Source organism: Sorex araneus, chromosome X (assembly GCF_027595985.1).
Source record: "Sorex araneus isolate mSorAra2 chromosome X, mSorAra2.pri, whole genome shotgun sequence".
Taxonomy (NCBI): Eukaryota; Metazoa; Chordata; class Mammalia; order Eulipotyphla; family Soricidae; genus Sorex; species Sorex araneus.
In genome coordinates this window covers 215,576,131-215,604,022 of record NC_073313.1, presented here as the reverse complement: position 1 = coordinate 215,604,022, position 27,892 = coordinate 215,576,131, and the positions used below count along the sequence as shown (strand labels likewise).

Sequence of the window (27,892 nt, the reverse complement as noted above, 5' to 3'; positions counted from 1 at the left end):
TATCATTGGTGTTGGCTTTCTTTCCTACACTAGCATCCAACTCCTCCTCTTTTTAGTCTAGCAGTTCCAGATACACATTCTTCTAGTATGTAAATCTTACACTAACCTTTCAACTAATTTATTCATGTAAGGTTGCCAAAGCGATTTAACATCAACTGTTTGATGCCAACTAATATGCCTTATTTTCAAAATACTGCTGTGCTTAGGTTTCTGATTTAAAGGAAATGTGTCTTATTTAGGAAACTTCAAATAGACAAGCACCATGATAAATTATCTAACTGCACTGTATGGGAGATCCCCAAATGACTTATGTAGTAGGAGCAAATGTATGACCCTCTTTTACATAAAACTATAAAGCACATCAGGCAACTAACATTTAATCCTCTTTCCCATGATTAAAGTATGAATATTCAAAAATCAATGTTGTTTTATGACCTGACCATATGTTTATTGTACAGTTTTGCCAAATCAAGTTTAAAAGGGTAGATTATTGTTTGAAACTTCAACTGTGTGTGTCTTTTTCAATAGTTACAGAATACGAAGGGCATGCTCTGTCACTGCTAAAGGAATGTGAACTCCAGGGATTTGATGGGTGAGTATATATTGAATCTATGTGTATCATATATCTTGTTATTATATGGTTTCAGTCACTTATTTGGGGTATATGGTTTTAAATGGTTGACGTGTGTTAGGTTTGTGTTTTGTATTTGTGTAGCAGTGATATGATGATGGTATGCCAGGGTCATTTACCTCTTAGAACCTGGTGTATGAAGGCAAAGTGAGGAGACTAATGGCAAATCACAGTGTATCACCTTGTACTTACCTAATGTGCATATATTTGCATCTATAGTGCATAATTTTTTACTATAACAAAGGAACATCAAGTAAAGCATTGATGGAAAAATAGTAGATTGGTCATATGGCATAATTGTCTACTATGATTCTTTTGCATATTTATTGACAGGGTTAATAGTTATCCACTGACTAACTTGGCTGTGATTGAGGGTAAATATTTTATTAAAAAAACAAATATATTATTTTCTAAATGAACAGAAGATGCTAATTTTAGTGATCTTTTATAAATTTGGTAGTTATACATTGTTTGGAGTGTGCAGTGACATTGTTTGCTTTAATACCAAATGGGAAAAAAATTAAGCCATTCACACCTGATGTGAGCTCTTGCTGTGGCTTTGGGTCTATGCTCTCTGGTGCTGTACTTTCATGTAAGGCTTGTGCCTATTCCTCAAGCCATCTCTCTGGTCCTATTTGAAATTCATAAAAGGTTGCCAGTAAATGAGTTTGTTGGGTGGTGGTGGGCAGAGGACAACAAAAGATTCACCATGAGGAAGAGCAGTTGAATCTTTCATCTTAAGGAAAGATTTTATTCTTCCCAAAGCACTATTAAAAGCTTGTGAGGGGCTGGAGTGATACCAAGCAGATAGGGCCTTTGCCTTGCATACAGCCAGGTTTGATTCCCAGCATTCCATTCCATATGGTCCCCTGAGCACCACCAGGAGTAATTCCTGAGTGTATGAGCCAAGAGTAACCCCTGTGCATCACCAGGTGTGACCCAAAAAGAAAAAAAAAAGAAGCTTATGAGGAGAAATGTGACACATTCAGGAAACAAACAAATAAAAAAACAAATAGAAATAAGGAAAAAAAAGATTAAACCAGAGCATTGGTAGGGTTTGTTTTTAGAAATGCTTGGTGCTTGGTACTTTTGGATGAGAAAATATATTGCTAGTAGAAAAAAGAAAGCCACTAAATATGACATTTTTACACATATCTTATGAGAAGAAATTTAGTTGAGATAATAATTCTAGATGGTAATATTATATAAACATTGAAGATGAAGAATATGAGGTAGAATACTAGTCCAGGGTTTTATACTAGGACTGATTGATTAGTAGTCAAAATTCAGGAAATTAGGTCACAATTTAAGAAAATAAGGGCCAGAGATATGTGTAGTGGTTAAGGCTGTTGCTTTACATACTACTGCTCCAATCTTCAGGGTGTGGCCAGCCCCCACCCCAAATTTACTTGGGGGAATCATGCCCATTACTTTAGTAGGCTACATTATCCTGAAACATGAACTGTGAGTCTATAAGGTGGTTGTATTGCATTGCAAATAATTTCTTGCCTCAAAACATGATATAAAAGTAATTAAAATTACAAATATGGGAATTAGACCCATCCTTTTCCATCAGCATTATGAAGCATTTAATTAAATATAATGCCTATCAATATTTTCTGTTGTTAGTTGTACTTTGGTAAGGATTAGGAAAAAATTTGTATAACTGTTGCTCAAGTGCATTATAGTAATACTTATCTATCTCTTTACATGACGTAGTTAATTCTTATTTTATATGAGTTATTATTTTGCAGCCTGGCTCCAAAAGTACATGTAAATTCTTTCATTTTTACTATATGTTTAAAAACCAAATAGTTTGCTAACCATTATGTAAGCACATCATGTGTCTAGTAGTTTGACCAGTCCTAAAATCTACAGCATGTTGATTTATTTAGGACTTATAATAATTAAATTTTCCTATTGAAAGTCATGTATTCTATTATCTTTTAAATTGACCACTTATTTTCGTGGACTCAGTTTTTCATTAGGAGCTAATAAGGCATCTGGAATAACTATCTTAATAAAATCGTAATTTTAAGTTTATGAAATTAGAGGCATGTTGACAACAATAAAAATAGTTTCTTTAGCATTTCAAAAGAACAATTATTCAAACAGTAGAATTGTTTGAAAATGGAGTGTTCTATGTTTTTATTCTTTAAAAAAGTTCCTAAACCTCTTTAAATAATATTTGTCAGAGCACTTTTAGAGAAGTACAAATAAGAGATTCAAGAATGGGATAAAGTAACCCCCAATTTTGAATATTTTAATGAGAGAGGGGCTCACATTTCATTCAAGAATTGTACCTGAAACATTCCAGCATGACTTCATCTATTTTTAAGTACTTGAAGACATTTTTACTTATTTAAAAATTTTAAAAGTTATGTTAGATTAGATCAGTTGTTTACAATAGAATTTACATTTATGATTTTGATGTGCTCCCTTAAATGTTTTTTAAAGATTAGATCATAGAAGTTGCAATACAAGAATGATGGCATATTATTTTGTAAATCAAAATTATTTGATAAATATATTTGGAACATTTAACTTATATTTTTCTTGTGGGGTGCTACCCATACCTGCTGGTGCTCAGGGCTTACTCCTGACTTTGTGCTCAAGGACAACTCCTGGTGGGGTTTGCAGGACCATTTGTCAGAACCTGGCTTGGGTGTGCACAGACATGTACCCTACCTGCTGTAGTACCTCGTTGACCCTTAACTCATATTTCTAACACCAGCAGGAACAGTATTTCAGTACTAGTGACAACTTGTATGCAGCTCCACCTAACAAACAACCTCAGACTCATTGCTAAACTCATTAATGTTTCTATATTGCTTCCTACTTATATTAGGCATGAGTAGGAAGGTCTATTGAAGACAAAGAAAAGATATGTAAGGTACACAATTAGCTAAATTTATGAGTGTGACTATATAGTTAAGCTAATTTATAGATCTAATTCAATTATATCTAATACTTTGTGACTTGTTTCAATCTTTAAATTTGGCTTTATTGAATTGTGGCTTGTTTTTCTTCTTTGGTTAAGCTTACCATTAGCTAGATTAACAGCAATTTAGTCAAATGTTATTTGATTTTTGTTGACATTTTATCACTGTGATTAAGTAAGTTTAAAAAAGTTATCTCTTCAAAACACAACACAAAATTTAAAATTTATAGTATTTAACATTTCAAAGATAAAACTGGTTGGTGGAAAAATACATAAATAACTATTTCAAAGTGTATTCTCACTTTCTATAAAGAGAAATAATGTATTGACCCCCAGTTGTAGCACTCTAGTCAGAATCGTCTCTGCTTGTAGTTACAGCAAAAGTTTAATCTTCACAAAGATTGACACATGTGAAGATAGTTACTCAAAGTTTTATGTTTTAGAGTAGCTATTGAATGTGGTTTAATTGACTCATTATAAAAATTGATTTTTTTTTGCTGTTTAGTATTCAGACTGTTGTTTGTGATACTGTATTTTTGCTACAAAATCACCACCACATAATTACCACACTTTATTTTAAGTAATACCAGTAAAACTTAAAAAAAATATGGACATATGCACTTTTTTATAATTAAAAATTGGCATAAAATCTGTGATGATTATACAGTGAAATGAAATATGCTAGTCTAAGTATATTCTCTAGGCAAGTAACTACCTGAAGATGATATTAATAATTTTGCAGTTATCAAAGTAACTAAATATATCCCTTTCTAATTCACTACTACATTGCTTCTACTATAGACTGATCTTCAAGGAAATAAAATTCTCATGAGGTTATTTTCATTATGTTGCATGTATAGGAAAGGCACATCAAATGAAGAATTAGTGATGTCTCTAAGGACAAATTGTCTTATTTAAATCCTATCACTCACTGTGGTAAGGCCTCTGAAACATTAATCTTCTATGTCATAGTATCTTACTCTATAAACTGAGAGTAATAGTGTCTTTTGCATACAATTACTACTCAAATTATATGAGTTAATGCATGGAAAGTACTGAGAACAGTGCCTGGTACAAAGTAATTATTCACTAAATTGTTACTTTATTTTTATAATTATCATCATTTGTTACAGTTCCAAAACATTTAACACAGATTGTGTCATGACAGAATTTCAAAGACTTTAGCAGTAGATTATGTTCATAAAAATGCTGTCTCTACTGCTATTTCAGCCGTCAGTTAACACGTAAAGGATGGTATAACTAGATTTAATATTCCAGGGGACAAAGGTTATAATCCTGTGGATCCAGTCAAGCTCTTAGGTGTTAATTTAGGTGCTTTGTTGAATGACTTTATATAGTCCTTTAAGTCAGACATTCCTCAGCTGGTAGACAGGCTGAAGTCTGGGAATTCAAATTAACTTCACAAAATGTTTAGACATCTTTGAAATCACATAGAGAACATTCAATCCAACATTGGATTCCCTATTTAAAAAACAAGGCTAACGCCTACTTCATGTAATTCTGATGACTTAATAAAAAAGAGCCAACATATTATCTGACATAAAGTTCACCCACAGTAGAAAAAAACATTTTGTTCTGACTAAGTGGCCTGTAAAATTGTAAAGCTCTGGAATTGGTTCAGCCATAAAATAACGCCTTAGACACAAAGTGACTTGGGACACATACCTTTTGCCTGGATTGTTTTCTCATTGGGCGGATCTGGATACCTTAGGCTTTGTGGAGCCATTGGAAGGCTGACAGGAGGTGGAGGAAATTAATGAAAAAGGTGCTCTTGGCTTCTGATTCACCAACCTCTGGAGCTCCACAAACTTATGGAACCAGTAACCTGTGCCGATTATAGTTCATAGGTTGTTGAGCCTATTTGCAAATTAGTACACTCATCCCAAAGTCCAGATCTGTGCCTTCCCTAAGAAAAGCCCAAGGATGCTATTCTCTTGGCCAGCCTCTCAAATGGTGTGATGGAGTGGAGCTGAGATGCTACCTTTTCCTTAGACTGAGCCTACTCTTCCATTCCTGCTTAGTTTGTAGACCTTAAGTTGTAACATCTGCATCCAGTAATGTAAAATCATCCGTCTTTTGGGTAAGTTGATAAGAGTTTGATAATTTAAAAAATAATGGTGCCCAGGAGTACTCCTCGCTTGTGCTTTGGAACCTCTCCTGGCAAAGCTCAAGGATGACGCAGTGCCAGGAATCAAATTCAAATTCTTTCTTCCTGCATAAAAAGCATGGGTTTCAGTCTTTTTGTTTGTTTGTTTTGTTTTGTTTTGTTTTGTTTTGTTTTGTTTTTTGGGTCACACCTGGCAATACTCAGGGGTTACCCCTGGCTTTGCACTCAGGAGTTGATCCTGGCGGTGCGTGGGGGGACCATATGGGATGACAGGGATCGAAACTGGGTCAGCCGCTTGCAAGGCAAACGCCCTACCCGCTGTGCTATTGCTCCGGTCTCAGGTTTCTGTCTTTTGAGTCCTCTCTCCAGCCTCCAATGTTTTTTTAAAATAATGTTCCTACATTATTTAAAATGCTATTTATTCAGTATTGATTAAGTTGATTGAATTGGGCATGAACCCCACATTATTTTATTCAGAATGTTAATTTTATTTTATTATCCTATTATTATTCTCCCCCCCTTTTTTATTGATTCACTGTGAGATACAATTATAAAGTTTTCGTGTTTGAGCTTCGATCATACAATCATCAAACCAAACACCCATCTCTTCACCAGTGCACATTTTCCACCACCAAAATCTCCAGTATTCCTCCCCCCACCCTCCAACCTGCCTCCATTCCAACCCTCCCCCTGCCCATGTGGCAGGCAATTTCCTCTATACTCTCTCTACTTTGGTTACATTTGATATTTCGACACCAGTTCCACCACCACTCAAAACTGCCGAATAGGCAATGCTAGACGATTTGTTTTGTATTGCTTGTTATGGATAGAATACAATGTCCAGGAAATTCTGTATTGTTCTCTTCCAGGAGCTTCAGTTTATAGTCTCTGGGTCTTGGCTGTTGATCAGATTACATGATGCCAGGGGCAGTTTGTGAGTGTGACAGCCAAGCTTCTGGAAAACTAGGGACCTAGGGGGAAGAGGCCCAGTCCTGATCCAAGCAGGCTTGGAGATCTCAGTCACGGGTTCCCGCATACCTGGGTTTTCCTGCAGGTCCACTCTTGGGTGAGGTTCATTCTGTTTTGGGTTAAGCTCGTCCCCTCTTGGGTGAGGCTCATCCGAGTGTGTGGAGAGTGGCCTTGGGCATGGTGGTGTTTGCGTTCTGGAGGTTTTTAGCTGCCGTGGTTCTGCTTGGGGCAGGGAGGGAAATACTGAGGTGCCCCAGTGAAGACAGCCTGGCATGGGGCCAGGACATTCTGCAGTGCTCTCTTCTGGGAGCTTTAGTTTATAGTCTCTGGGTCTTTGCTGTTGATAAAATAACATGGCACGGGGCGCGGTGGGGGGGCAGTTTGTGAGTGTGACTGCAAGCTACTGGAAAACTGGGGTCCTGCGGGGTGGGGCTGTGGTGGTCCAAATTGTTACTTAAGGTTATTTTACATCTTTTAATTAAATGACATGTAAAGAAAATTTCTGATATCTGTGTGTTGCTTTCACAAATTCCCACTTTCACTCTCTGTAGCCAATTTATGATGACATTTTAAATAAATTACCACTATAAACTAAGTTCAAAGGGAAGGAACACTAATATTTAAAATGCCATATAGCAGCATTTCTAGGAGATGAAAACCAGTTCAGGTTTGTAAGTACTAGATTCATATATTAATGATAATTAGCAGTACTAGGCATTATAGCTTCATGTTTTACTTCATTCTTATTGATATGTATTTTTTCAGCACTATGATTTTATGACTTTATTTTGCATTAGTTAAATTAATTAGACTTGACTATAATATACATAAATGAAATGACAATATGCATTGCATATTAACAGAACAGACACAAATTAGGTGTGAATTTACATGTTTGGATTTTTTTTTTGTTTTGGGACCATACCTGACAATGCTCAGGGATAACTCCTGGATGTGCACTCAGGAATTACTCCTGACAGTTCTCAGAAAAATGTATGTAATGTCAGGGATCCATTCTGGGTTTGCCATGTGCAAGGACCCATTGCACTACTCTCTAGGCCAGTTCAGCTGCTTTTAATGCCACTAAATTTATTAAAAGTCTTTTCTGTGGGTTGTCATCCTTATATATATTTGTGAAAGAAATTTTAGTGATGCATTTATGTTTATTTTAGCCATTGATCTACTAAAGTTTTTGAAGGTATATGTGTGAGTAATCATACACATGATACTTATAAGATTACTACTTTGAAAGCTTAATTTGTAAATGATAATTTGTTTAAGAGTTTCCCATTTTAAGCTTTGTTTCTTTCATTTCAGTGTTGTCTGTGTTGGAGGAGATGGGTCTGCCAGTGAAGTAGCCCATGCTTTGCTTCTTCGAGCCCAGAGAAACGCAGGGATGGAAACAGACAGCATCCTGACTCCTGTGCAAGCACAGCTTCCGCTAGGCATAATACCAGCAGGCAAGGGAGTGGCCGTGGATCAGGACGATGCAACCTGTGTTCCTCACTTTCCCTTTCTTCCATCCTAAACTAAACTGTGAAGAACAAAGTTGAATGCACAGACTTTGAGTCTAAAAGACACAAACTTAGCATCGTTAGCAGATAAGGCATTTTAGTTAAATTATTTCATTTCTCTGAGTCTCCTTTTGCTAACGTGAAAGAGAGGTCACACTTTCTTTAGTACAGTTATTACGTTAAAATATGTGGTATGTTTGAGGGTTAAGTAACCAATTATTGGAATTCTTCTTCTTCTACTTTCCAGTAAAGGTCAGATGATCACCAGCCCCTGGTAGAATATTTCAAAGCGAGGCCTCTGTAGTCAAACTCTCACAATATCATATGAGATAAAGTGTAGGGACTCCCACAACCCAGAAAAGAGGAAAGAAATCTCTCACAAGTTTATGATGTTCTATGACTCACTTCTCTAAAAATTATTTCAGCAAACATTAGTGAAGGAAAGTGATTCTTTCTTTATATTTACTTTTTATTGTTTTAAAATTTGTTTTAGGTGTCGTGGTTTGCAATACTGTAAATGACACAGTTCCATCAGTAGCACATTCGAGCACACCTCCCACCAGCGTGTCCATTCCCCTCCATCACCGTCCCAGCTTCCCCTTCCCCAATCCTATTTCTCTTCCTTCCGGTCCTTGTGATATGCTTTTAAAAACACCACCCATGGTTTCAGTACAAGAAACACTGTAAAGTTTATTGGACCACATGAAAATAATGCATGTGGTTGGAAAAATTAATTTTATCCCATTGGCACTCATATCCATTTAGCATATATTTTTGTGTATTTAGTATTGCTAAGTTCACAAAGAACAGAAGATGCACATCTGTACTTAATATAGAATCTTTCATATAAGCAAGAAATTTAAATGATAAGGGGCATTCCGGTAGATCTTCATATAGCAAAGAAAACTTCTGATTATCTTTAAGTGGAAGATAGCAAATGCTACACACATACACACAGACACACACACACCACACGCACACACATATGCACAAGCATTTTGGATCAAAACTTGATATTTTGGGTTCAACTCAGTAGCTTTGTCTATCTACTAATGGAGATTTTCCACTTTTTCCTTGCTGCAAAACGTATGTGTGCTGAGGTCACTATTTCTTTTCATTAATATTTAACATCCTGAGGTCACTTCCCAACTGCCAGGATAAATGGGTGAATTCTTAAGTCCGCGTTTGGCAAGCAGTGCCTTAGTAGCTACAAACTACTGGTGGCCATGCTTAGGTTTTAATATGTAGTTCAAATTTCTGAAGAACCTTTTTTTTTATCATTATAAAACTTTTAAAGCATATGGAAACATTTTCTATATACAGCGAATATTTGTAGAAATGCCCTTTGGACATTGTGTATAGCCCAAATTCTGATCATTAATATGACTTTTTGCTTATTGATTCTCCGTAAATGAGATCAGGGAGTCATGTGCTGGATGTATTTAATGTGGGATCTCTATGTCTAGTCAGGGTTTTGAGAATGGGAACAGAGCTATGCAGGAAGTTACCAAGCAGCAGACAGTCTGCCTTTGAAGCCATTTGCCTCCTGGAGAGAGACACCCAGAGGGAGAGTGTTTAGTAAATTACTCCACTGAGCCAACAGACTAAGCTGCTGAATTATGGTCAGATTCAAATGGATCAGATGTGGGAAGCCTGTATTTGAACTGCTGGCCATTAGAAATTGTGTTTGTTGCTATGGGAACTGGTGCTAAGGAACTGCACAGAGAGATTCCGATTAAAGGAGGAGCATGGGGAGCAGGGGGAGGAAAAGAGAGGGAAAAAGCCTGAGAGGACATAAAAATAAAAAGGCAATCCAGTTGTTGTAAAACAAGGCTCAATTCACATACTGATGGCCGCAAAGCATATATTCCTGTAGAGTTCACATAAATAAATTCATGCTTTCCAATTAATTTGAACAGAATGAAATATTGCCAAGGGACTGTAAATTCCTATGATATTTCAGGCAAAGAACCAAAGTGTAGGTGCAGTTTTCATGAGAATTTTAGATATGCTTGACTAGGAAGTCATTACATCACATTTATCTGTTTGGATGTGGGAGACATTAACAGCCTTATGAATATTCATGGTGTCTGGTTAATTAAGTTAATTGTTCTGCAGAAGTGCTTGCACTTCCAAGGACAATTTTTTTCTTTTTCTTTCTTTCTTTCTTTTTTTTTTTTTGGTGCCTCTGTAATCTCTGCCTGATACTTCCATCAGTCAAGCTTTACATGAACTGCTACTTCTGCCCTTATGCCTTATATTTGGCATATTTCCATTGGTCTGGATGGGCAAAGTCACTGAGAGCTTTAAGAAAAATAACTTTTCTGGCTAATTAAAATGTTTACCTTGAGGTAGAACATTTATAGCTTTTGCAAGAATGCTAAAATTACATAGTTGTTATTTATGTGAGCAGCATGTTCTTTTGGCACATAGATATCTTTGAAATAGGAGACAATTTCCTGAACAAAGTGTGATTTGTCTTTCAGATTATTCAAATAACAGTGCAGAGTAAGCTGTAGTTTTAAAATTGTATATACATGTCCCTCACAGACTTTCCTTTTTATATTCAGGATTAAAAACAATAGAACTCATCAACCTCCCACCTCAAGTAAACGAACAAAAATGCCTAAGTTTAAGGTACAGGTTAATCAGAGTAGATGACCAAAATGATTTTCTGATTTCTGGCCGTGCCTATTGTATTGACTCATTCTATGAAATTAAGGAAAGTTGAATAGTTTCCAAGCCTGAGAAAACATAGAAATAAAAATCAATGGCTAGCATTTTAATGCCATTTGTGCTTGGACATACTTAGCATACTTGTAACTCACAGGGAGTAGAGACCCTATTTTCTTGAGTCATGATATGTGTCATTCTCTATTGCACATGGCAGCATTACATTATGTTTTTTAATAGTCTTTCTACAGGAATGCTTTTATGATCTACTCCTAATTAGCCATGGTAATGGAGGAAATGTGTTTCATGGAGTACTGTAATCCATCGATAACCCTAAGTATCTCACTCTAATTATGTGGCCTCCTCCAAAACCTTTACCATAAATCTGATTGGGATGCCAAATTGATGGATTTGTGCCCCCCTTTCATATTAATTAGAATTAGATGGTCAAAGTGCAGACATTTAAGTATAAAAGAATGAATTGAAAGGCTTTTGTAATTAATAGAACACTGGGTAAAAATTCTGAACCACTTGTTCACAATTTTAGGGCACATATGAGTCACATTCAGAACTTGCTAAAACAATGACCACTTGGACCACTCCCAAACGTTCTAGTGCTGTGAGTTGGAAGCAGAAAGCTGCATTGTCAATGGGAAGACAAATCATGTTGGTGATGTTGATCCATGGAACACAGGATCTAGATCACTGCCTCTCCAAATTACTGCTAAACACATAATCTTAGGGTTTTATTGTGTATTTTTTAGTTTTGTGCCACATCCAATGAAATCCAGGGCTTCCTCCTGGTTCTGTGCTCAGGGATCACATGTTGTACCACGATCAACACCAAATCAGCTGCTGGCTAAGGCAAGCGCTTTACCCATTGTACTATTTCTACAGCCCTAATCTGAGGATGTTTTAAATGCTGACTTTGACTCATGAATGGTGTGGAGCCTGAGACTCAGTGTTGTAACGAGCACCCAAGTAATGTCACAGCAGTTGGACTGTGTTCCAGATTCTGAGTCACGGCACAGCCTGTCTTTTGTGAATAAATTGGAACCAGTTTCCCAATTAGTTAGGATGGACTCTTCTTTCCATTAGTACTAGTGGAGTTCTGGAAATCACTAATGAATATGAATATTTTAATGACTTTCTTGTCTGATGAAGTCTGTTACCTCAGCACTCCAGTGAGCAATGCATGCACATGTCAGAGTAACTCAAGCACAAATTAAAAAAGCAAATGCCCACACAGTGGCCTGATTGCTTGGTTGCCTTGATTGCTGCTGTACACAACACACTGGTGATTTCACAGTTGTCAGCTTATAATGAAATGATTTTTGAGTTATCTTTCATATTCTTTAATTGTAGCTCAATTCACTCATTTTCAGAGGTGGGAATGGGGCTTGGCTTTTGGTTTTTAAGCCATTCTCAGTGGTGCTCAGGGCTTACTTCTAACTCTGTGCTCAGGAATTACTCCTGGTGATAATCAGAGATATGTAGAGATGGAAATATAGCCAGAAACTTAAACAGTTCAGCTATGTGCAAAGCAAGCACTTTAATTCCTATACTGTCCCTCTGTGCTCAACTCACTCTGAAGTTTAATCTTCTTCCTGTTGGATTAGCTGGTGTTTCTCTCTTTAGAAGCAGGTCTTTACACTAAGATCTTTCTACCTTAAGATCTCAGTTGTAGGGGCCTGATCTGAAAACATTTGTTCCTTCTGTAGGCTGCTGAGAAGAATACATTTCTATCTTGAATTATGGTAATTAAGAAAATAAGAAATCTATAATATTTCAGTACATATTTTAATAGTTTGTCAAATGTATAAAATTGAATATATTTTTTCATCTTATGTACCATTTATTATATGATAGTGGCTATCTCCATTTGAGTTAGTTTATATAAGATTCATTAAGTATTTTTTGCTTTTTTGGGGGGGGGTCACACCCAGCGAGGCACAGGGGTTACTCCTGGCTTTGCACTCAGGAATTACTCCTGGTAGTGCTAGGGGACCATATGGGATGCTGGGAATTGAACCCGGGTCGGCCACGTGCAAGGCAAACGCCCTACCCGCTGTGCTATTGCTCCAGCCCCTCATTAAGTATTTTTAAAGTATTGATTTATATATTGTAGTGATTTTATATTTTTCTTAGTTATTATTTGCAGTGGTATTTATTTGCCTTATTCATTTGTTTCTGCTTTTCAGTGACTCTTCTGCTATTAATGATTTTTTTTTTAATATATAGAAGTTAGAAGCCCATCCATTAAGACTGAAGTCGACTGGTAACATTTTCTTTTGGGTAGAGAAAAGACATTTTATGATAGAAAAGGGTGAGAATAAGTAGGTACTAGAAACTATTTTCTAAAAAAATCAATGCTTTAACAACCAATGAGTTCTGAAGCTATGAATAAAAACTTAATTTTTTTTCCATTTCTTTTTCATCTGAACACTATGCAGAGATATCTGTAAAAGTAAGTACCGATGGTTAATTTAAAATATGTTTTATATTAATTGTACATACTTTAACATTGATTTGCAGGTTCCACTAACGTGCTGGCACATTCACTTTATGGAATACCTCATGTGATAACTGCAACTTTGCACATTATAATGGGTATGTATATACACACATATAAGAATATATATATATATATACAAATATATATATGCTCTTCTATATTTGGCATTTTGATAACTGGCCCAACTCTACTAGCTGATTAACTAATATATAATGTAATACTCAAGGACACATACAACCGGTCGATGTCTGTACCTTCAGCACCACTGGCAAACTTCTTCGATTTGGGTTCTCAGCCATGTTTGGCTTTGGTGGAAGAACTTTGGCTCTGGCAGAAAAACATCGATGGATGTCCCCTAACCAACGAAGGGATTTTGCTGTAATTAAGGCACTGGCAAAACTTAAGTGAGTATTCATTTAAGTGAGCACTAAATAAAAAAAAAATTCAAAAAATTTTTTTCACTATTAAGTTATTTCACTCCAGTCAGGAGGAGTGTTTGCCTTGCACGCACCAGCCCAGGTTTGGTTCCTCCGTCCCTTTCAGAGAGTCCAGCAAGCTACCGAGAGTATCCTGCCCGCACGGCAGAGCCTGACGAGCTCCCCGTGGCGTATTCAATATGCCAAAAACAGTAACAACAAGTCTCAAAATGGAGATGTTACTGGTGGTCGCTGGAGCAAATTGATGAATAATGGGACAACAGTGCTACAGAGCTTTTAAGTGATTTAAATGAAAAATAGTGTATCCTAGTCAGTGGTTGCTTTATTTTTTTTGATTGAACTAACTTTGGTCTATAATTTAGTTAGTTTTAGGTATACTGTTTTATGTATAAACTAGATTAAGAGCTCAATCAAAGGTCTAGACACTATCAATTAATCCCAGTGATCTGTTTACCCATCCCCATCTTTTCTGATAATCACTATTCTATTAAAATTCCATGAGACACAAAGAGTTTGTTTTCATTGTTTGTTTGATTTACTTATTTTCCATAAATCTGTGAAATTGAACAGTATTTCTCTTTTTTCTATGTCTTATTTCTCTTAGCATAATCATCTCAAGTTTTGTCCATATTATTGCGAGTGACAAGATTCTCTTAATAACAAATTTCATTGCATTTTAGACCAGAAGACTGTGAAATATCATTTTTGCCACTTAATAACTCTCAGGATTTACAGGAAAGGTTGGTAAAAATTTTCAAAGTAATAAAAACAATGTCTGTATCTTTCTTTAAATCATGAAACAGATTAATATGAACAATTTATTATAATTTGACTTCTATTATTTTTCTAGCTTAGTACTAAAAAGCAGAATTGTGGATTCCTCTGTATTCTAGCATACTGTGCAATTTGACTTCTGCCTTCAGGAACAATCATTCACTCTAATTTCTTATTCATTCATTCATTCATTCATTCAACAAATGTTTAGACATAATTAGGCACTCTGAGCACAATAGAGCCAAAATAAATAATCTGCATAGTTTCTATTTTCATAGTTTCTATATTTCCTTAGTATAATAGGAAATATAGATATTAAGATCTTATAAAGGAAATGCTCAAGTTTTAAAATCTTGTTACTCATACCTTTAAATGCGTGCGCATATTATAATGCAATAATGAACTCGCTTACATAGTTTACTAGTTTCTAATTAATACAAGAAAATTTTAAGTAAAAGTAATGTTTGATTCTTTACTTGTTTCATATTTAATGGATCCTGTTTTGTGTGTGTGTGTTACAATTTTTTTATTTCTATCTTGTCCTCCAGGAAAGCACAAGGATCGCCCAAATCTGGTGAGTCTAGAAGCACCCACTTGAGAACTGGGCTGGGTTCTCCTGATAACTTGTTTTGGTGAAAGAAAATAACTGATGACTTTTTTTACTTATAGACTGTACAGATCAATGGCAAATGATCCAGGGTCAGTTTTTGAATATCAGCATTATGGCGATCCCTTGTCTATGTTCAGTGGCACCCAGAGGCTTGGCACCAAATACCAGGCAAGTAATCATGTTTTTAATTGAATCATTGATACTTTTCCATAAGTAGAATTTTTCTTTCCAAATTCGTCTCGAATTTGTAACTGGTTAGAATATTATCAGAAAATAATTTCTCTTTCTGTAATTGAACAGGCTGTAAGAAATTTGTCATTAGAATAAGTGGAAGACAACTATTAAACTGGAATGAGTATCATTCACTCTGATTTTTCATTATCACTAAAGCTAAAATATTCTTTCTGTACTATATTAACATGATTCTTCAACTGCTTTATTCCCACATAAATATCGTTATGTTTTTGTTTGCCAGTTCTTGAGAGCAATAAAGTTAATTCTTATATTTCTTATGAATGCCTGAATCTGATTTCTAATATAAATACAAGTGCAAATATTTCAGCATGCATGAAAAATATGGATGTGTGTACACTTGATACCTGTATTCAAAGGAAAATTTTAAGTTATTTTTATATGAACAGTGGTACATATGAGTTCATTGCCCACATTTTCTATAAGTTAATAAGTCATTTTATGGTACTGATATCTGTAAAAGGTATTTTCTTTTGTACATTCAAGCATTACCTATCATTAGTCTCAAAATATTTTCCACTTTTGTGAGCACAGAAGAAAAAAAAAAATTAAATGTTACATAACATGGTCAAATCTAGATTTATCCTGAAGCGTAACAAAAAAAGTGACCTTGGGACCACAAAGATGATACATGGGTTAAGACTTTTGCTTTGCATGTGACTGACCCTGATTTGATCCCCATCACTGCACGTAGTTCTTTCAGCATCACCAGGAGTGATCTCTGAGAACCACTGGGTGTGATCCAAAATCCACCCCAGGAAGACTTAGTGCTATGACAATTTTGAAGCTTAGTTTCAGCCACTCTGCAAAATATTTATCCCAAATGATTAATTGGTAGCGAGGATTAATTTAATTTAATTTTTTCCATGATAATTGATATGGATCATAGGTACCACTGTTTACACTAATGCTTAATAATATTCAAAGTTGGAAAAGAAAAGGAGGAACTACAAACTGATATTAATAATCCAGATGCAAATGTCTTCATCTGTAGTGCTAAAACTTTAAAGAAGTATTATTGAAATTTATGCGATATAGTAAATGAGCAATAGCACAGCGGTTGGGCGTTCGCCTTTCATGTGGCCGACCCAAGTTAGATTCCTCCGCCCCTCTCAGAGAGTATCGAGCCCCTGCGGCAGAGCCTGGCAAGCTACCCGTGCATATCGGATATGCCAAAAACAGTAACAATAAGTCTCTCAATGAGAGACATTACTGGTGCCCGGTCAAACAAATCGATGAGCAACGGGATGACAGTGACAGTAATTGTGTGAATTTATATAATCTGCAAAATATCTTTTGAAAAGTATTTTCTAAATGATTTATGATAATTGCACTTTATTTTTACACAGTTCCTGGGTATGACCGCCTAGCTACTGGGAGATGGGAAAACTGGGCGGAGGAGGCTCAGTCCTGATCTAAGCAGGCTTGGAGGTCTCAGCTCCAGGTCCCACACACCTTGGTTCCTCTGCCAGTTCCTTCATGCATGAGGCTCGTCCAAACGTGTGGAGGGGCCTTGAGCATAGCTGTGGCTAGGCTCCGGAGGTCTTTGGCCGCTGGGAGCTCTGCTTGGGGTGGGGAGGGATGCTGGAGCCTATCCCTCCTGAGGGGACCCGGGGAAGACAGCCAGGGGCACGGGCAAGATACTCTCTGGCCCCCGGCGCAGTGTAATCCTGTCAATGGCCAGCGTCCAGAGACTTAAAAGCCAGCTCCCAGAAGCGATATCTTATGGCCTACTTCTCCCTCTGGGAGAACCTGGCAAAGTACTGGGAGTTTCCTGCCCACATGGTGTATTAATATGCCAAATCCAGTACCAAGCTGGGTCTCATTCCTCTGACTCTGAAAGAGTCTCCAGTACGGCATCACTGGTAGGATGAGTAGAGAGGCTTCTAAAATCTCAGGGCTTGGATGAATGGAGACGTTACTGAGACCGCTGGAGGAATTCAACGATCAACGGGATGATGATGATGATGATGATGATGATGATGATGATGATGATGATGATGATTTTTAATAATAAATAATAAATATTTTTTGATTTTTTGTTTGGGGGCCACACTGAGTTGTGCTTAGGGCTTACTCTTTATGAGATTGGGGGGAGGGGGTTATACGGGATTCTGGGGATTGAAGTTGGTTTGGCTGCTTGCAAGGCAAGTGCCCTGCCTGCTGTGCTCTGGCTCTTAAATAATACATATTTCTAAATAAAATGTTTAATATGCCTGCAAATGAATAGTTCCTAATTGATAAAACTGCTAAGAACTAAATGTTGTATATTCCAATGTTCAAAGGATAATTTTATGTTATCTATAAACCATTTAGACCTAAGATACATAAGGTTATGTTTCAGTTTGTAGTAAGGATTAAAAAGTAGACTCATGCTTTTCATGTTACAAATAAAAGTTAGCTTAAAAATGAAAGGAAGCATAAAACATTACCCTGAACATTCTGATGCTGTTTATTTTTGGTTTTAAAAGTTGGCATTGGACCTAGGAATGAAAACTTCTAGTTCTAGTAATTATGTTGATTTTTCTATTTGTGCATTTGAGCACACTGATTAAATTTGAGGGTCTTCTTTTATCTGTACATACAGTGAGTAAATAAATAGACAATCTCCAAGATTCCTTAGTTTTCTAACCTGAGCACCCATAGAATATAAAATGCTTATTTTTTTTGTAATGCCATTGTTGTTTTTCTTGAACTAAGTTTACATAAATTTAAGCTGAAAATTAGCTATAAGTTGCTCAAATTCTGAAAATTGTCTTCTAATGCAAGTTACATTAGTGAATGGTCTTTTAGATACATGTAAATTTACAACTTCAAATTTAACTGAATATTTACACAAGATTAAAGTACCTGGTCTTTATTGTTTTGCTTTGGTTTGCTTTTAGAGTCACATTCGGCGTTGCACAGGGGTTACTCCTGGCTCATGCACTCAGGAATTACTCCTGGTGGTGCTCGAGGGAGTCTTTTATTTGAAAATGAGTGGCAGCATGTATCACTCCATTATATACATTCGCGGGCACTTTGATTTATTCAGTTTTATGTCAGTTAGTCATGCTCATAAATAAATATTTAAATCTCCCTTTAGGCTTTGAAAATTGTTGAACTATTGTTGGACTATTTCTACAATGTAATAACTTTGTATTTACTATTTAATATTACTTAACAAGATACATGCCCTTAGAATTAGAGCGCCAAATTCATTGGATTTTAAATTACATCTTGTCATGTGAATAGGGTATTTGATAATTTGCCTTATGAAGACTCCTTAATATAAGAGTTGCTGAAAAGGCAATCAATTATTTAATAAAACTGATTTGAATGACTTGGTTATTTAAAAGTAACAGGAACTTATAGTTCAGAAATTTTGTTGTAAATTTCATTTGGTATTTATCTTCTGTCAGCCCTCTAGTAAATATCACATTTATTAAGTGTATGACTAATCCAAACTCTCAGTAAACTTCTTAATTACAAATTTTAAAATTCCAGATTAAATAATGGAAGTATGGCTCTTATAATTGCACGAAACACTTCTCGAGCAGAATTTATCAAACACCTGAAGAGATATGCCAGTGTTAAAAATCAGGTACTGTGAATTATTTTGTTACTTACTTGCATTCTATAATGGCAATAAAAATATATATATATACATGCAGTAAGGATCAAGTCCTGCTTGTAAAAAGTCTTTATCTTGGGCTGACGCAATAGTACAGTGAGTAGGGCACTTGGCTTGCACATAGCTGACCTGGGTTTGATCCCCAACACTCCATTTGGCTTCTGAGCCAGCCAGGAGTGAGCCATGTACATAGAGCCAAGAGCAAATCCTGAACATCATAGGGTGTGGCCCAGAAACGAAAAAGTCTTTTTTTTCTTAATGCTTCCTATTTTTTCAATATGTTTCATTCAAAATTAGTGTAAAACCAATGATTATTAATATAAACCAGTTATTTTTGACCTATGGATTGGTTGGTGATTAAATATGAGTTCTCTTATTGTTGTTGCATATATGCATAGAAATATGAAAAATGCAGTGTCATATGGAAATGCAAAGTAGATATGAACAAAGTTATATATGCAGGATGTTCTTCAGAATAAAAGTAGTGAACTGTAAAAACTCTCATGGGGGTGGCCCAGGTTTGGGGGTGGTCCCAGGCCCCTTGCCCAGCCAGGGCAGTCCAGGCCATGGGGCAAACGGAAGAGGAAGTGAGGGCCAAATCGGTTGATTGATCAGTTGCCATTTATTCCATTCTCTCTACGCATCTGTTCCAGTCTCTCTGAGCACCCAATTCTAGTCTCACACAGCCCTTATTCCTGTCTCCTCCTGTTTCTCCCGCTCATCTCTCCTTGCTCCATCTTGCAGCCTGGACTCTCTCTTTCCTCTCTGGATTCTGACTCTAACTCTGACCTCTGGATTCTGCCCTCTAACAGCTTCTCTCATCTCTCTCCCCCAGCACTCTTCCTTCCTAGCCCCTCATTTCTTGATCCCAGCTCTTCCTGGATTCTGCTTCTCCCCACTAGTCTCTCCACTCTTACTTGTCTCTCTGGCCCCAAGCTATACCCAGCAAAATCAACATAATAAAGCCCTTCCTGAGGGCCCACCAGGTTCAAAGGAAACAGGACCTAGAGATATACCAAAGCCCTTCCTGACTGCCTGCAGGCAAAATGCCTCTTACGGTGTTTTTCTCCTTTCCTCAGTCCAAAAACTCCATCAACATCTTAATACTAGTTATTTTTATATGGACACAGTAAGAGATACATTGAGGCTTGTAGGCCTACTCTCTTGGCAACATCTTGCCACAGACTCCACAACAGCACTCAGGCCAGATTAATCATTCCTAACCCTAGCAGGGTCCAAATCTAGTTGTTACTTTTTTGGATCATGACAGCGTTTGTCCACGACCAAGCTCTTAACTTAAAGTTAAGCATTAGGCACTTTGGCCAGGCCCATCTCGGTGCCATGGTAGCACATAACTCACCGCTTGCCCTAGGTCTATCCTGTCCCTCATCGGGACCCTGCCTTTTCGGGTTAGGAAGTAAGGGCAGCTGAGGCTTAGGTCCAAAGAACAGATGCCCAGGAGGAAGATATCATGTAGAGTCAAATGACTCCAGGTTACAAAAGCATAGCATTTACTACTATCTTTCTGTGCCCATACAAAAGAACATTGCTCTGAATAAACTATGCAAAAGACTTAAGGAGAAGAAGAAAACAATATTTACAAGTCAACAGAGCACAAAGAAAGAAGTTACAAATAAACACAGAATAATGGGAGCACTGTGATGGGAGTAACCCAATAAACCTAAACTACCTGAGGCTATGTTATCCTACAGTTAACTGTCAATTTTTAACCTTTTTATTTTATGTTGGGCTGGAGTGATAGCACAGTGGTTGGGCTTTCGCCTTTCAAGGAGCCCGCCCGAGTTCGATTCCTCCACCACTCTGGGAGAGCCCAGCAAGCTACTGAGAGTATCCAGCCTGCATGGCAGAGCCTGGCAAGCTACCCGTGCGTATTGGATATGCCAAAAACAGTAACAATAAGTCTCTCAATGAGAGATGTTACTGGTGCCCGCTCGAACAAATCGATGAGCAACGGGATGACAGTGATTATTTTATGTTAGCAAGATTTCTCTGCAGTTATGACTTTTAGATATCCCCTTTATTTGTTCACCGATCTTCCTACCTTTATTGATTGAAATATATTTGCAGCTATTTTAAAACATACCAGTTTATACAGACTTTTTTTTTTCTTTTTGGATCACACCTGGCTCTGCACAGGGGTTACTCCTGGCTCTGCACTCAGGAATTATCCCTGGCGGTGCTCAGGGGACCATATGGGATGCTGGGATTTGAACCCGGGTTGGTCGCGTGCAAGGCAAACGCCCTAACTGCTGTGCTATCGCTCCAGCTCCTTATTTTTATTTTTTTTCAAAACTAGGATGGAGATAGATTCAGTTAAATTTCTATATGAGATTTCTTTCATAGTTATATTGTTAAGATATATATTTGAACTCAGTTATTAGTAAACTGATCCTGAAAATATGAGAATTTCTTAAACTTTGAGCTTTGAAATACATAGATAAATTATAAAACCCAAATGCTCACTCCCTTCTGAAATATAAAATTATAATTAGCTATAAGTCGTTGGTAGAAAAGAAATAGGAGGAGAGTACACTTGGAAGTAGAGTGCAAGCTGGAGAAATTGTATAGTGGCTAGGGAACTCACCTCGCTTCTATCCTTTGCACTGCATATGATCCCCTGAGCACTTTCACAAGTGACCCCAGAACTTAGAGCTACGAGTAAACCCTAAGCAACACCATGTATGGCTCCCAATTGATAACTGAGTTGGAAATGTTTTAGTTTTAACCTTAAGACTCTAAATAAAGCAAGCACGATAATAATCTCTGGATCGTAACTTGGCAGTCACACTCACAAACTGCCCCCAGCACCATGTAATCTCATCAATGGCCAAGACCCTGTTTTCCCAGTAGCTTGGCAGCCACACCCATAAACTCTCCCCAGCGCCATTACTGATAAAATACATGGAAGTAGGGTGTAATGTTCATTGCAGTATATGATCTCATTTAAAATTTTTTAATTTTGTTTGGAAGCTAGGGAGATAGAGCAGCTGGTAAGGAGCTTGTGTTGCCTGAAGCTGACCTGGTTCAATACTCAGCATCACATGAGTCGCCCTAGCCCTCCAGGAGTGATCCCTGAGCACCACCTGCGTGTGATCCAAAAATTCAAAAATAAATAATAAAACTTGATTTTTCCCATAATCAGAGAATTATCTTTTCTGACTTTGTCTTTGTTTTTACAACAAAAAACCCGTTACGTTCCCCATTTTTTTAAGGTCCTCCACAACCTGGCAGTGCAGGCTCCAAGCTTAGTGCAGTGCTTGATGCTCAGTCTGACAGTGGACGTGGTGCTGCTTGGGCTACTGATATTGGTGGGGGCAGGGTGGGCGGGGATTAATGCAGTGATGGAGACCAGGCTCGCAGGTCTTGTATTTTAAAAGGCACGTGTTCTTACACACCTTGAGCTATCTCTGTGCCCCACTAAGCTTTTACAATCAGAAGAAACATATTTTCACTTTGAGAAAGGATGCCTACAAAAGTTGCTTTGAAAATTTGCCCTTTTAGTAATTCCAATAGTAATCTTTCACAAAGAAATGCATTTTATACCTTTATAAAACAAACGTAGACTTTTTCAATTTCCTTTTTACAAGTACATTTGAGTTAAAGCTCGTTTACATGTCCATATTTAACAACAAAAAAAAAGATTAGAAAAAAACATAACTACATAAAGATAATGACGCTGATTATGTCTTAGATTTTGAATGCTTTTTGTATTATTTTTTGTTTCTATTTTCTGACATAAGAATAAGAAACTATAAATATGTACTCTGGATCTTGGTCATTGATAAGATTACATGGCACTGGGGGGCAGTTTGTGGGTGTGACTGCCAAGTTACTGGGAAAACTGGGGATCATCAATGGCCAAGATCCAGAGACTATAAAACAAAGATCCCGGAAGAGAGTGATGCAGAATCTCCTGCCCCTGCCCCAGGTCTTCACTGGGGCCCCCTAACGGGGGTGGGGGGTAAGTTGAGTTTCCCTCCCCATCCTAGTCAGAGCCCCGGCAGCTGAAAACCTCCGGAACCCAACCACAGCCACGCTCAATGCCACTCTCCACACACTCGGACAGCCTCACCCATGAAGGAACCGACAGAGACACCCAGGTATGTGGGACTCGTGGCTGAGATCTCCAAGCCTGTTCGGATGGAGACTGGGCCTCCTCCACCCAGATCCCCAGTTTTCCCAGTAGCTTGACAGTCACACCCACAAACTCTCCTGGTGAAATGTAATTTCATCAACAGCCAAGATCCAGTGACTATAGAACAAAGCTCCCAGAAAAGAGCAACACAATTTTTCCTGGAGCATGCAGCTGCTTTTATGGCCTTGCGACCTCTTTATTTTTACTTTCATTTTGTTTATTTTTTTCCCCCCCACAGGAGAGCCTGGCAAGCTACTTGTGACATATTTGGTATGCCAAAAACAGTAACAACATGCTCTTTGTGTTCCTGGAGCAAGCAGATGCTATCAGGCTACACAAGCATGCGGCAGGGACAAATGAAGACGTTACTAGCACCCGCTTGTGCAAATCAATGAATAACAGGATGACAGTGATACAGTTATTATTAGCAAAATAGTACTTTTTCTATTAAAGAAAACCCTTATTTTATTAATATATGTATGTATGTGTATGTGGTTCATTGGGTTTAACTGCTTATTCTTTGCAGAAATTAAAGCTCATACAATTAATCTTTAATATTTTTACAAATAAATTCTAAGATCACTATATCACTATCATCCCGTTGCTCATCGATTTGTTTGAGCGGTTGCCAGTAATGTCTTCATTTGTCCCTGTCGTGTGTTAGTGTAGTCCAATGGCATCTGCTTGCTCCAGGAACATGAAGAGCTTTAGCAGCCTCGCCTTACTCGTCCTTCCCAACACTGCCTATTTGAGGGTCTTTCACGGTCAGGGAAATGATACTGGTTATCTTAAATTCTAAAATATCCTGCATAATATTATGTATTAAAGATTAGACTGATTTCAAGCAACAGTAATTAGATAAAAAATTATAGATATATACAGTTGTATCAATGTGTGTGGTCTCTTAATGCAATATGTTAAAATGTAACTTTAAACAATTTTATAGAGGTCAGATAAATTATAAGATTTATAATTTGCTGTATAGTTAGTAACTATGCTTATATCCAGGAGGAAAATGTGGCATTTCATTTGAAAGAGAGTAGACACGTAGGTCTCTGAATCTTCATTTACAGTTTAACTGAAGGTTAATTTACACAAACAGTTGTAGAACATATTGAAAACCATTATTTGTGAGGTAACTCATCTAACCTCTCACTCTGTAAAATAGAAGTTAGAATATTTTCTCTTTCAACACTATCCTAATTGCCTGCCTTCAGTTTTTCTTGTCATACATTTCTGTATGTATTACATTGACCAACTTTTTCTGGTTTATTTTTTGCTTTGGGGCCACATCTGGTGATGCTCAGGTGCTCCCCTGGCTCTGAACTCCAGGATGGCCAGGGGACCACACATGGTGCTGGGAGACTGAATCAGGGTCAACTTCTTTCAAGGAAAGTGCCTTAACTGCTGTACTTTCTTTGACCCTTGTCTAACGTTTTTGTTGGGAACTTAAAACCCTTAAAAGTTAGTGTATCCCTATAGATTTATTTTCAACCCTCTGTGTTTCTATGATACTTTCTGGATGGTGATATAGCACCTTGCTCCCTGTATTTGAACTGTTAAACTCTCTGAGCATTACACACTTCCAAGGGTTTTATCATATTATCTTCGAGACGAGTATCTTCCCCTTGTGATGAGAAAGGATATGCAACTCTTAAGCATCTTGAGTTCATCATTTGTCCTACAGTTGTTCTCTCCCTACTCCGGGCTATGATACCACTGTTCTTCCCAGAGTAAGTCAACTAGTTTCATTTTCTCCCTCATTCATCACAAGTAGTCTAGCAATTCTATTTGTTCTTTACTTAAATTTCTGAAATCTATCTCTTACTTAACTCAAACCATAATCCATTATTTCTCCAACAGCTCCTTTTACTGAATTCCTTTTACTTTGGTTTCTTCTGTCTTGAATGCTGCTTTTCTAAAACACCTTTTTCTCTTCCAAACTTGCCAGTGTGCCACAGACTCACCATGCCATCCTCCACCCAATTTACATATTTATCTATTTGTTTTGGGCTACATCCAGCACTTCTCAGGGCTTACTCTTGGATCTCTGCTCAGGAACCACTCCTGGCAGTGGTCTGAAGACCATGTGTGGTGCCATGAATCAAACCCAGGTCAGCTCTGTGCAAGGCAAACTCTTTAGGGGCTGCACCATCTCTTTGACCCCAGATTTCCTTTATGGCGCCATAGCAGTTTTCTAGTACTATAAACAAGTACCAGATTGAGTAGTTTACACAATTTAGTTTTCCTTCATAGTTCAGGTGAGAATTCCAAGGTTTTGACAAATTTGCTTTCTCCTGTGACCTCTTCAGGACATGCAGATAATTGCCTTCTGGCTGTGTGGCTTTGTATGAGCTATTATCTATGCAATGGCATCCTAGTATGTATCCCAATTTCCACCCCTTATAAGGACACCAATTCTAATAGATTAGTGAAGACATTATTTGAATGCAAAACACTTTTTTTCTGTTATTGCTTATTTGTTTTGTTTTTGTTTGGGCCAAATAAACCTGGAATTACACAGGGTTTATTCCTGGTGGGCTCAGGGAGTCCAGGGGGAGACCATATAGAGCCTACCAGGGAACTAACCCGGGTCAGCTGCATGCAAGGCAAATGCCCGACCCGTTGTTCTATCATTCCAGCCTCTTGAAATAATTTATTGTTACATAGAGACTCTGAACGATGGAACTTAGAAGGTCAACGTAGAATTGGTGTGTATGCAAGGAGGTATGGGCAGGTGGGAAGACATACTTCATCCTGAAACACCATTGTTCTTTTATAAATCAAATACAGGTGATCATATGATCTGCAAGATGAATGCCAAAATGTAGGTATCAGAATTGATATCACAAATTGCTTAATTGTTTGTAGTCAAGCAGACCTTTCTACATTTACAGATGTTTTTTCTCTACAGAACTTCTTTTGTCCTCCAGGATAACTCTATTTGCTTCTAAGCTCAGTTCAGAAAACAAATTTACCCAGCTCTGAGTCTTTAAGATAAAAGACTTGGTACTAGCCATTGACTCTTGACTTAATCCAACTTTAAAAGAAGATAAATGAGAAGATAGGAAAAAGTTCTGGAGAGAGGAAACAACATCTGTACATGTAGAAATATAAGATCAAGCAACTACAAAAAATTCAGTAGGTTGTTAGCAAATGATTTTGATATTTGGCATTCATATTGCAGCTTAAAATGTCACTATGCTTGCTGATAAAAGAGGCACAGTGAGTCTCCTAAATTTGCATTAGCAATTATAAATAAAACAAGTCCCATGGTTACTTATGCATTTGTTTTTCTTAGTTCAATTTCCCATTTGTTGAGACATATACTGTTGAAGAAGTGAAGGTTAACCCAAAGAATATGAGTGAACAGAATTCAGAGGAAGAAGATGAACCACATGAAACTTCTTCAGAAAGCAGTTTCCCTTGGAATATAGATGGTGATTTAATGGAAGTTACATCAGAGGTCCACGTTAGGTAAGTGTGATTATTTCCCCATGTTAGATGCCCACTAGTATAATACAAGTCTTTTTAAAATTATCAGAACAAACATTAGACAGGTAGTTGTTTTTTGAATGAATTAGGAAAGCAAAAAAGAAAGATACACACAATTTAATAAATAAAAAGCAAATCTTTACATTTATTTACCAATTATTACATAGAACAAAGACATTTTCTTTGGCATTCATTGGCATTATAATTTTTATAAAATAATGCAGAGCTACAGTTCCATTTTGGATTTTTGACATGGATCAAGTTCTTAAACCTGGTGAAATCCCTGATGTATGCAACCTGTACAATTTTTTTCACCTCCAATTAATATTAGACCACTTTGTGTTCGACAGATTGTTTTCAAAAGCATTTTTAAGAACATACTATTTTTTCTCACAAGAGAACTTCGTAGCAATAGGTTTAGGCAAATACAGACTCCTCCCTGGTAAGCATTATCACTTGAAGGGTTGATGTTATGCAGGGGCAATCCTCTCGATGTGAAGTTTTGGTAGACAAAATTGACTGCATTTACAGAGACAATAGAAAGCATGTTAAGGAAGTGGAACAATAGTAATTGTCACTGTTACCGGTGCTTATTTTTCACACCCTAAATTTCTCTAGGTTGCACTTCTACCATATAATGTATGGTGATGGCTATTAGATTTGGGGGGTATTATGCAACATATCAATACATATGTCTGTGAATAAATTGATGAAATAATCATATATATTTTTTCTTCATAGACTGCATCCAAGACTTATTACCCTATATGGAGGAAACATGGAAGAAATTAATGATTCCAAAGTAACTTGTAACTGTTTATAAAAGAATATATTCCCACTTTATACATTCTAGTCAAGAGAATCTCCGCTTATCTTTAAAAGAAATTGAAATTACTATTTTTGATATTACTAAAAAATAGCACTAGGTTCTAGTATGAAATTTTGAAATTTGAAAAACACAGAAATGAAAAAGTATGTAATATACCAGAAACAAAATTAAATTCTGGTTTGGGGAAGGCCTTTATTGGAACTTAAAGAAAATCTTTTCATATAATCTAGAAATCATTATGTAAACTGATATTTAAGTTAAAATATTACAAAGTTAAGTAATGTGAGTTCAGATGTTCAATTATTTTATAACCTAGTATAAAATAGCTCTCAGAATTTATATAAGAATGCCCTGA

General features: G+C 37.0%; 1 protein-coding gene across 1 annotated transcript in view; it reads left to right on the top strand.

Moving 5' to 3' along the window:
* Nucleotides 1-27,575, top strand: part of CERKL (ceramide kinase like) — a 121,464-nt gene extending 93,889 nt beyond the window's left edge. Inside the window, exons 4-13 of the mRNA XM_004601200.3 lie at nt 529-592; nt 7,987-8,129; nt 13,392-13,466; nt 13,598-13,775; nt 14,489-14,548; nt 15,131-15,156; nt 15,252-15,360; nt 18,931-19,027; nt 26,515-26,690; nt 27,450-27,575. Coding sequence (XP_004601257.2) covers nt 529-592; nt 7,987-8,129; nt 13,392-13,466; nt 13,598-13,775; nt 14,489-14,548; nt 15,131-15,156; nt 15,252-15,360; nt 18,931-19,027; nt 26,515-26,690; nt 27,450-27,531 — 1,010 coding nt within the window. The 3' untranslated portion in view covers nt 27,532-27,575. The remainder of the gene's footprint in view (nt 1-528; nt 593-7,986; nt 8,130-13,391; nt 13,467-13,597; nt 13,776-14,488; nt 14,549-15,130; nt 15,157-15,251; nt 15,361-18,930; nt 19,028-26,514; nt 26,691-27,449) is intronic.
* Nucleotides 27,576-27,892: the final 317 nt, after the last annotated feature.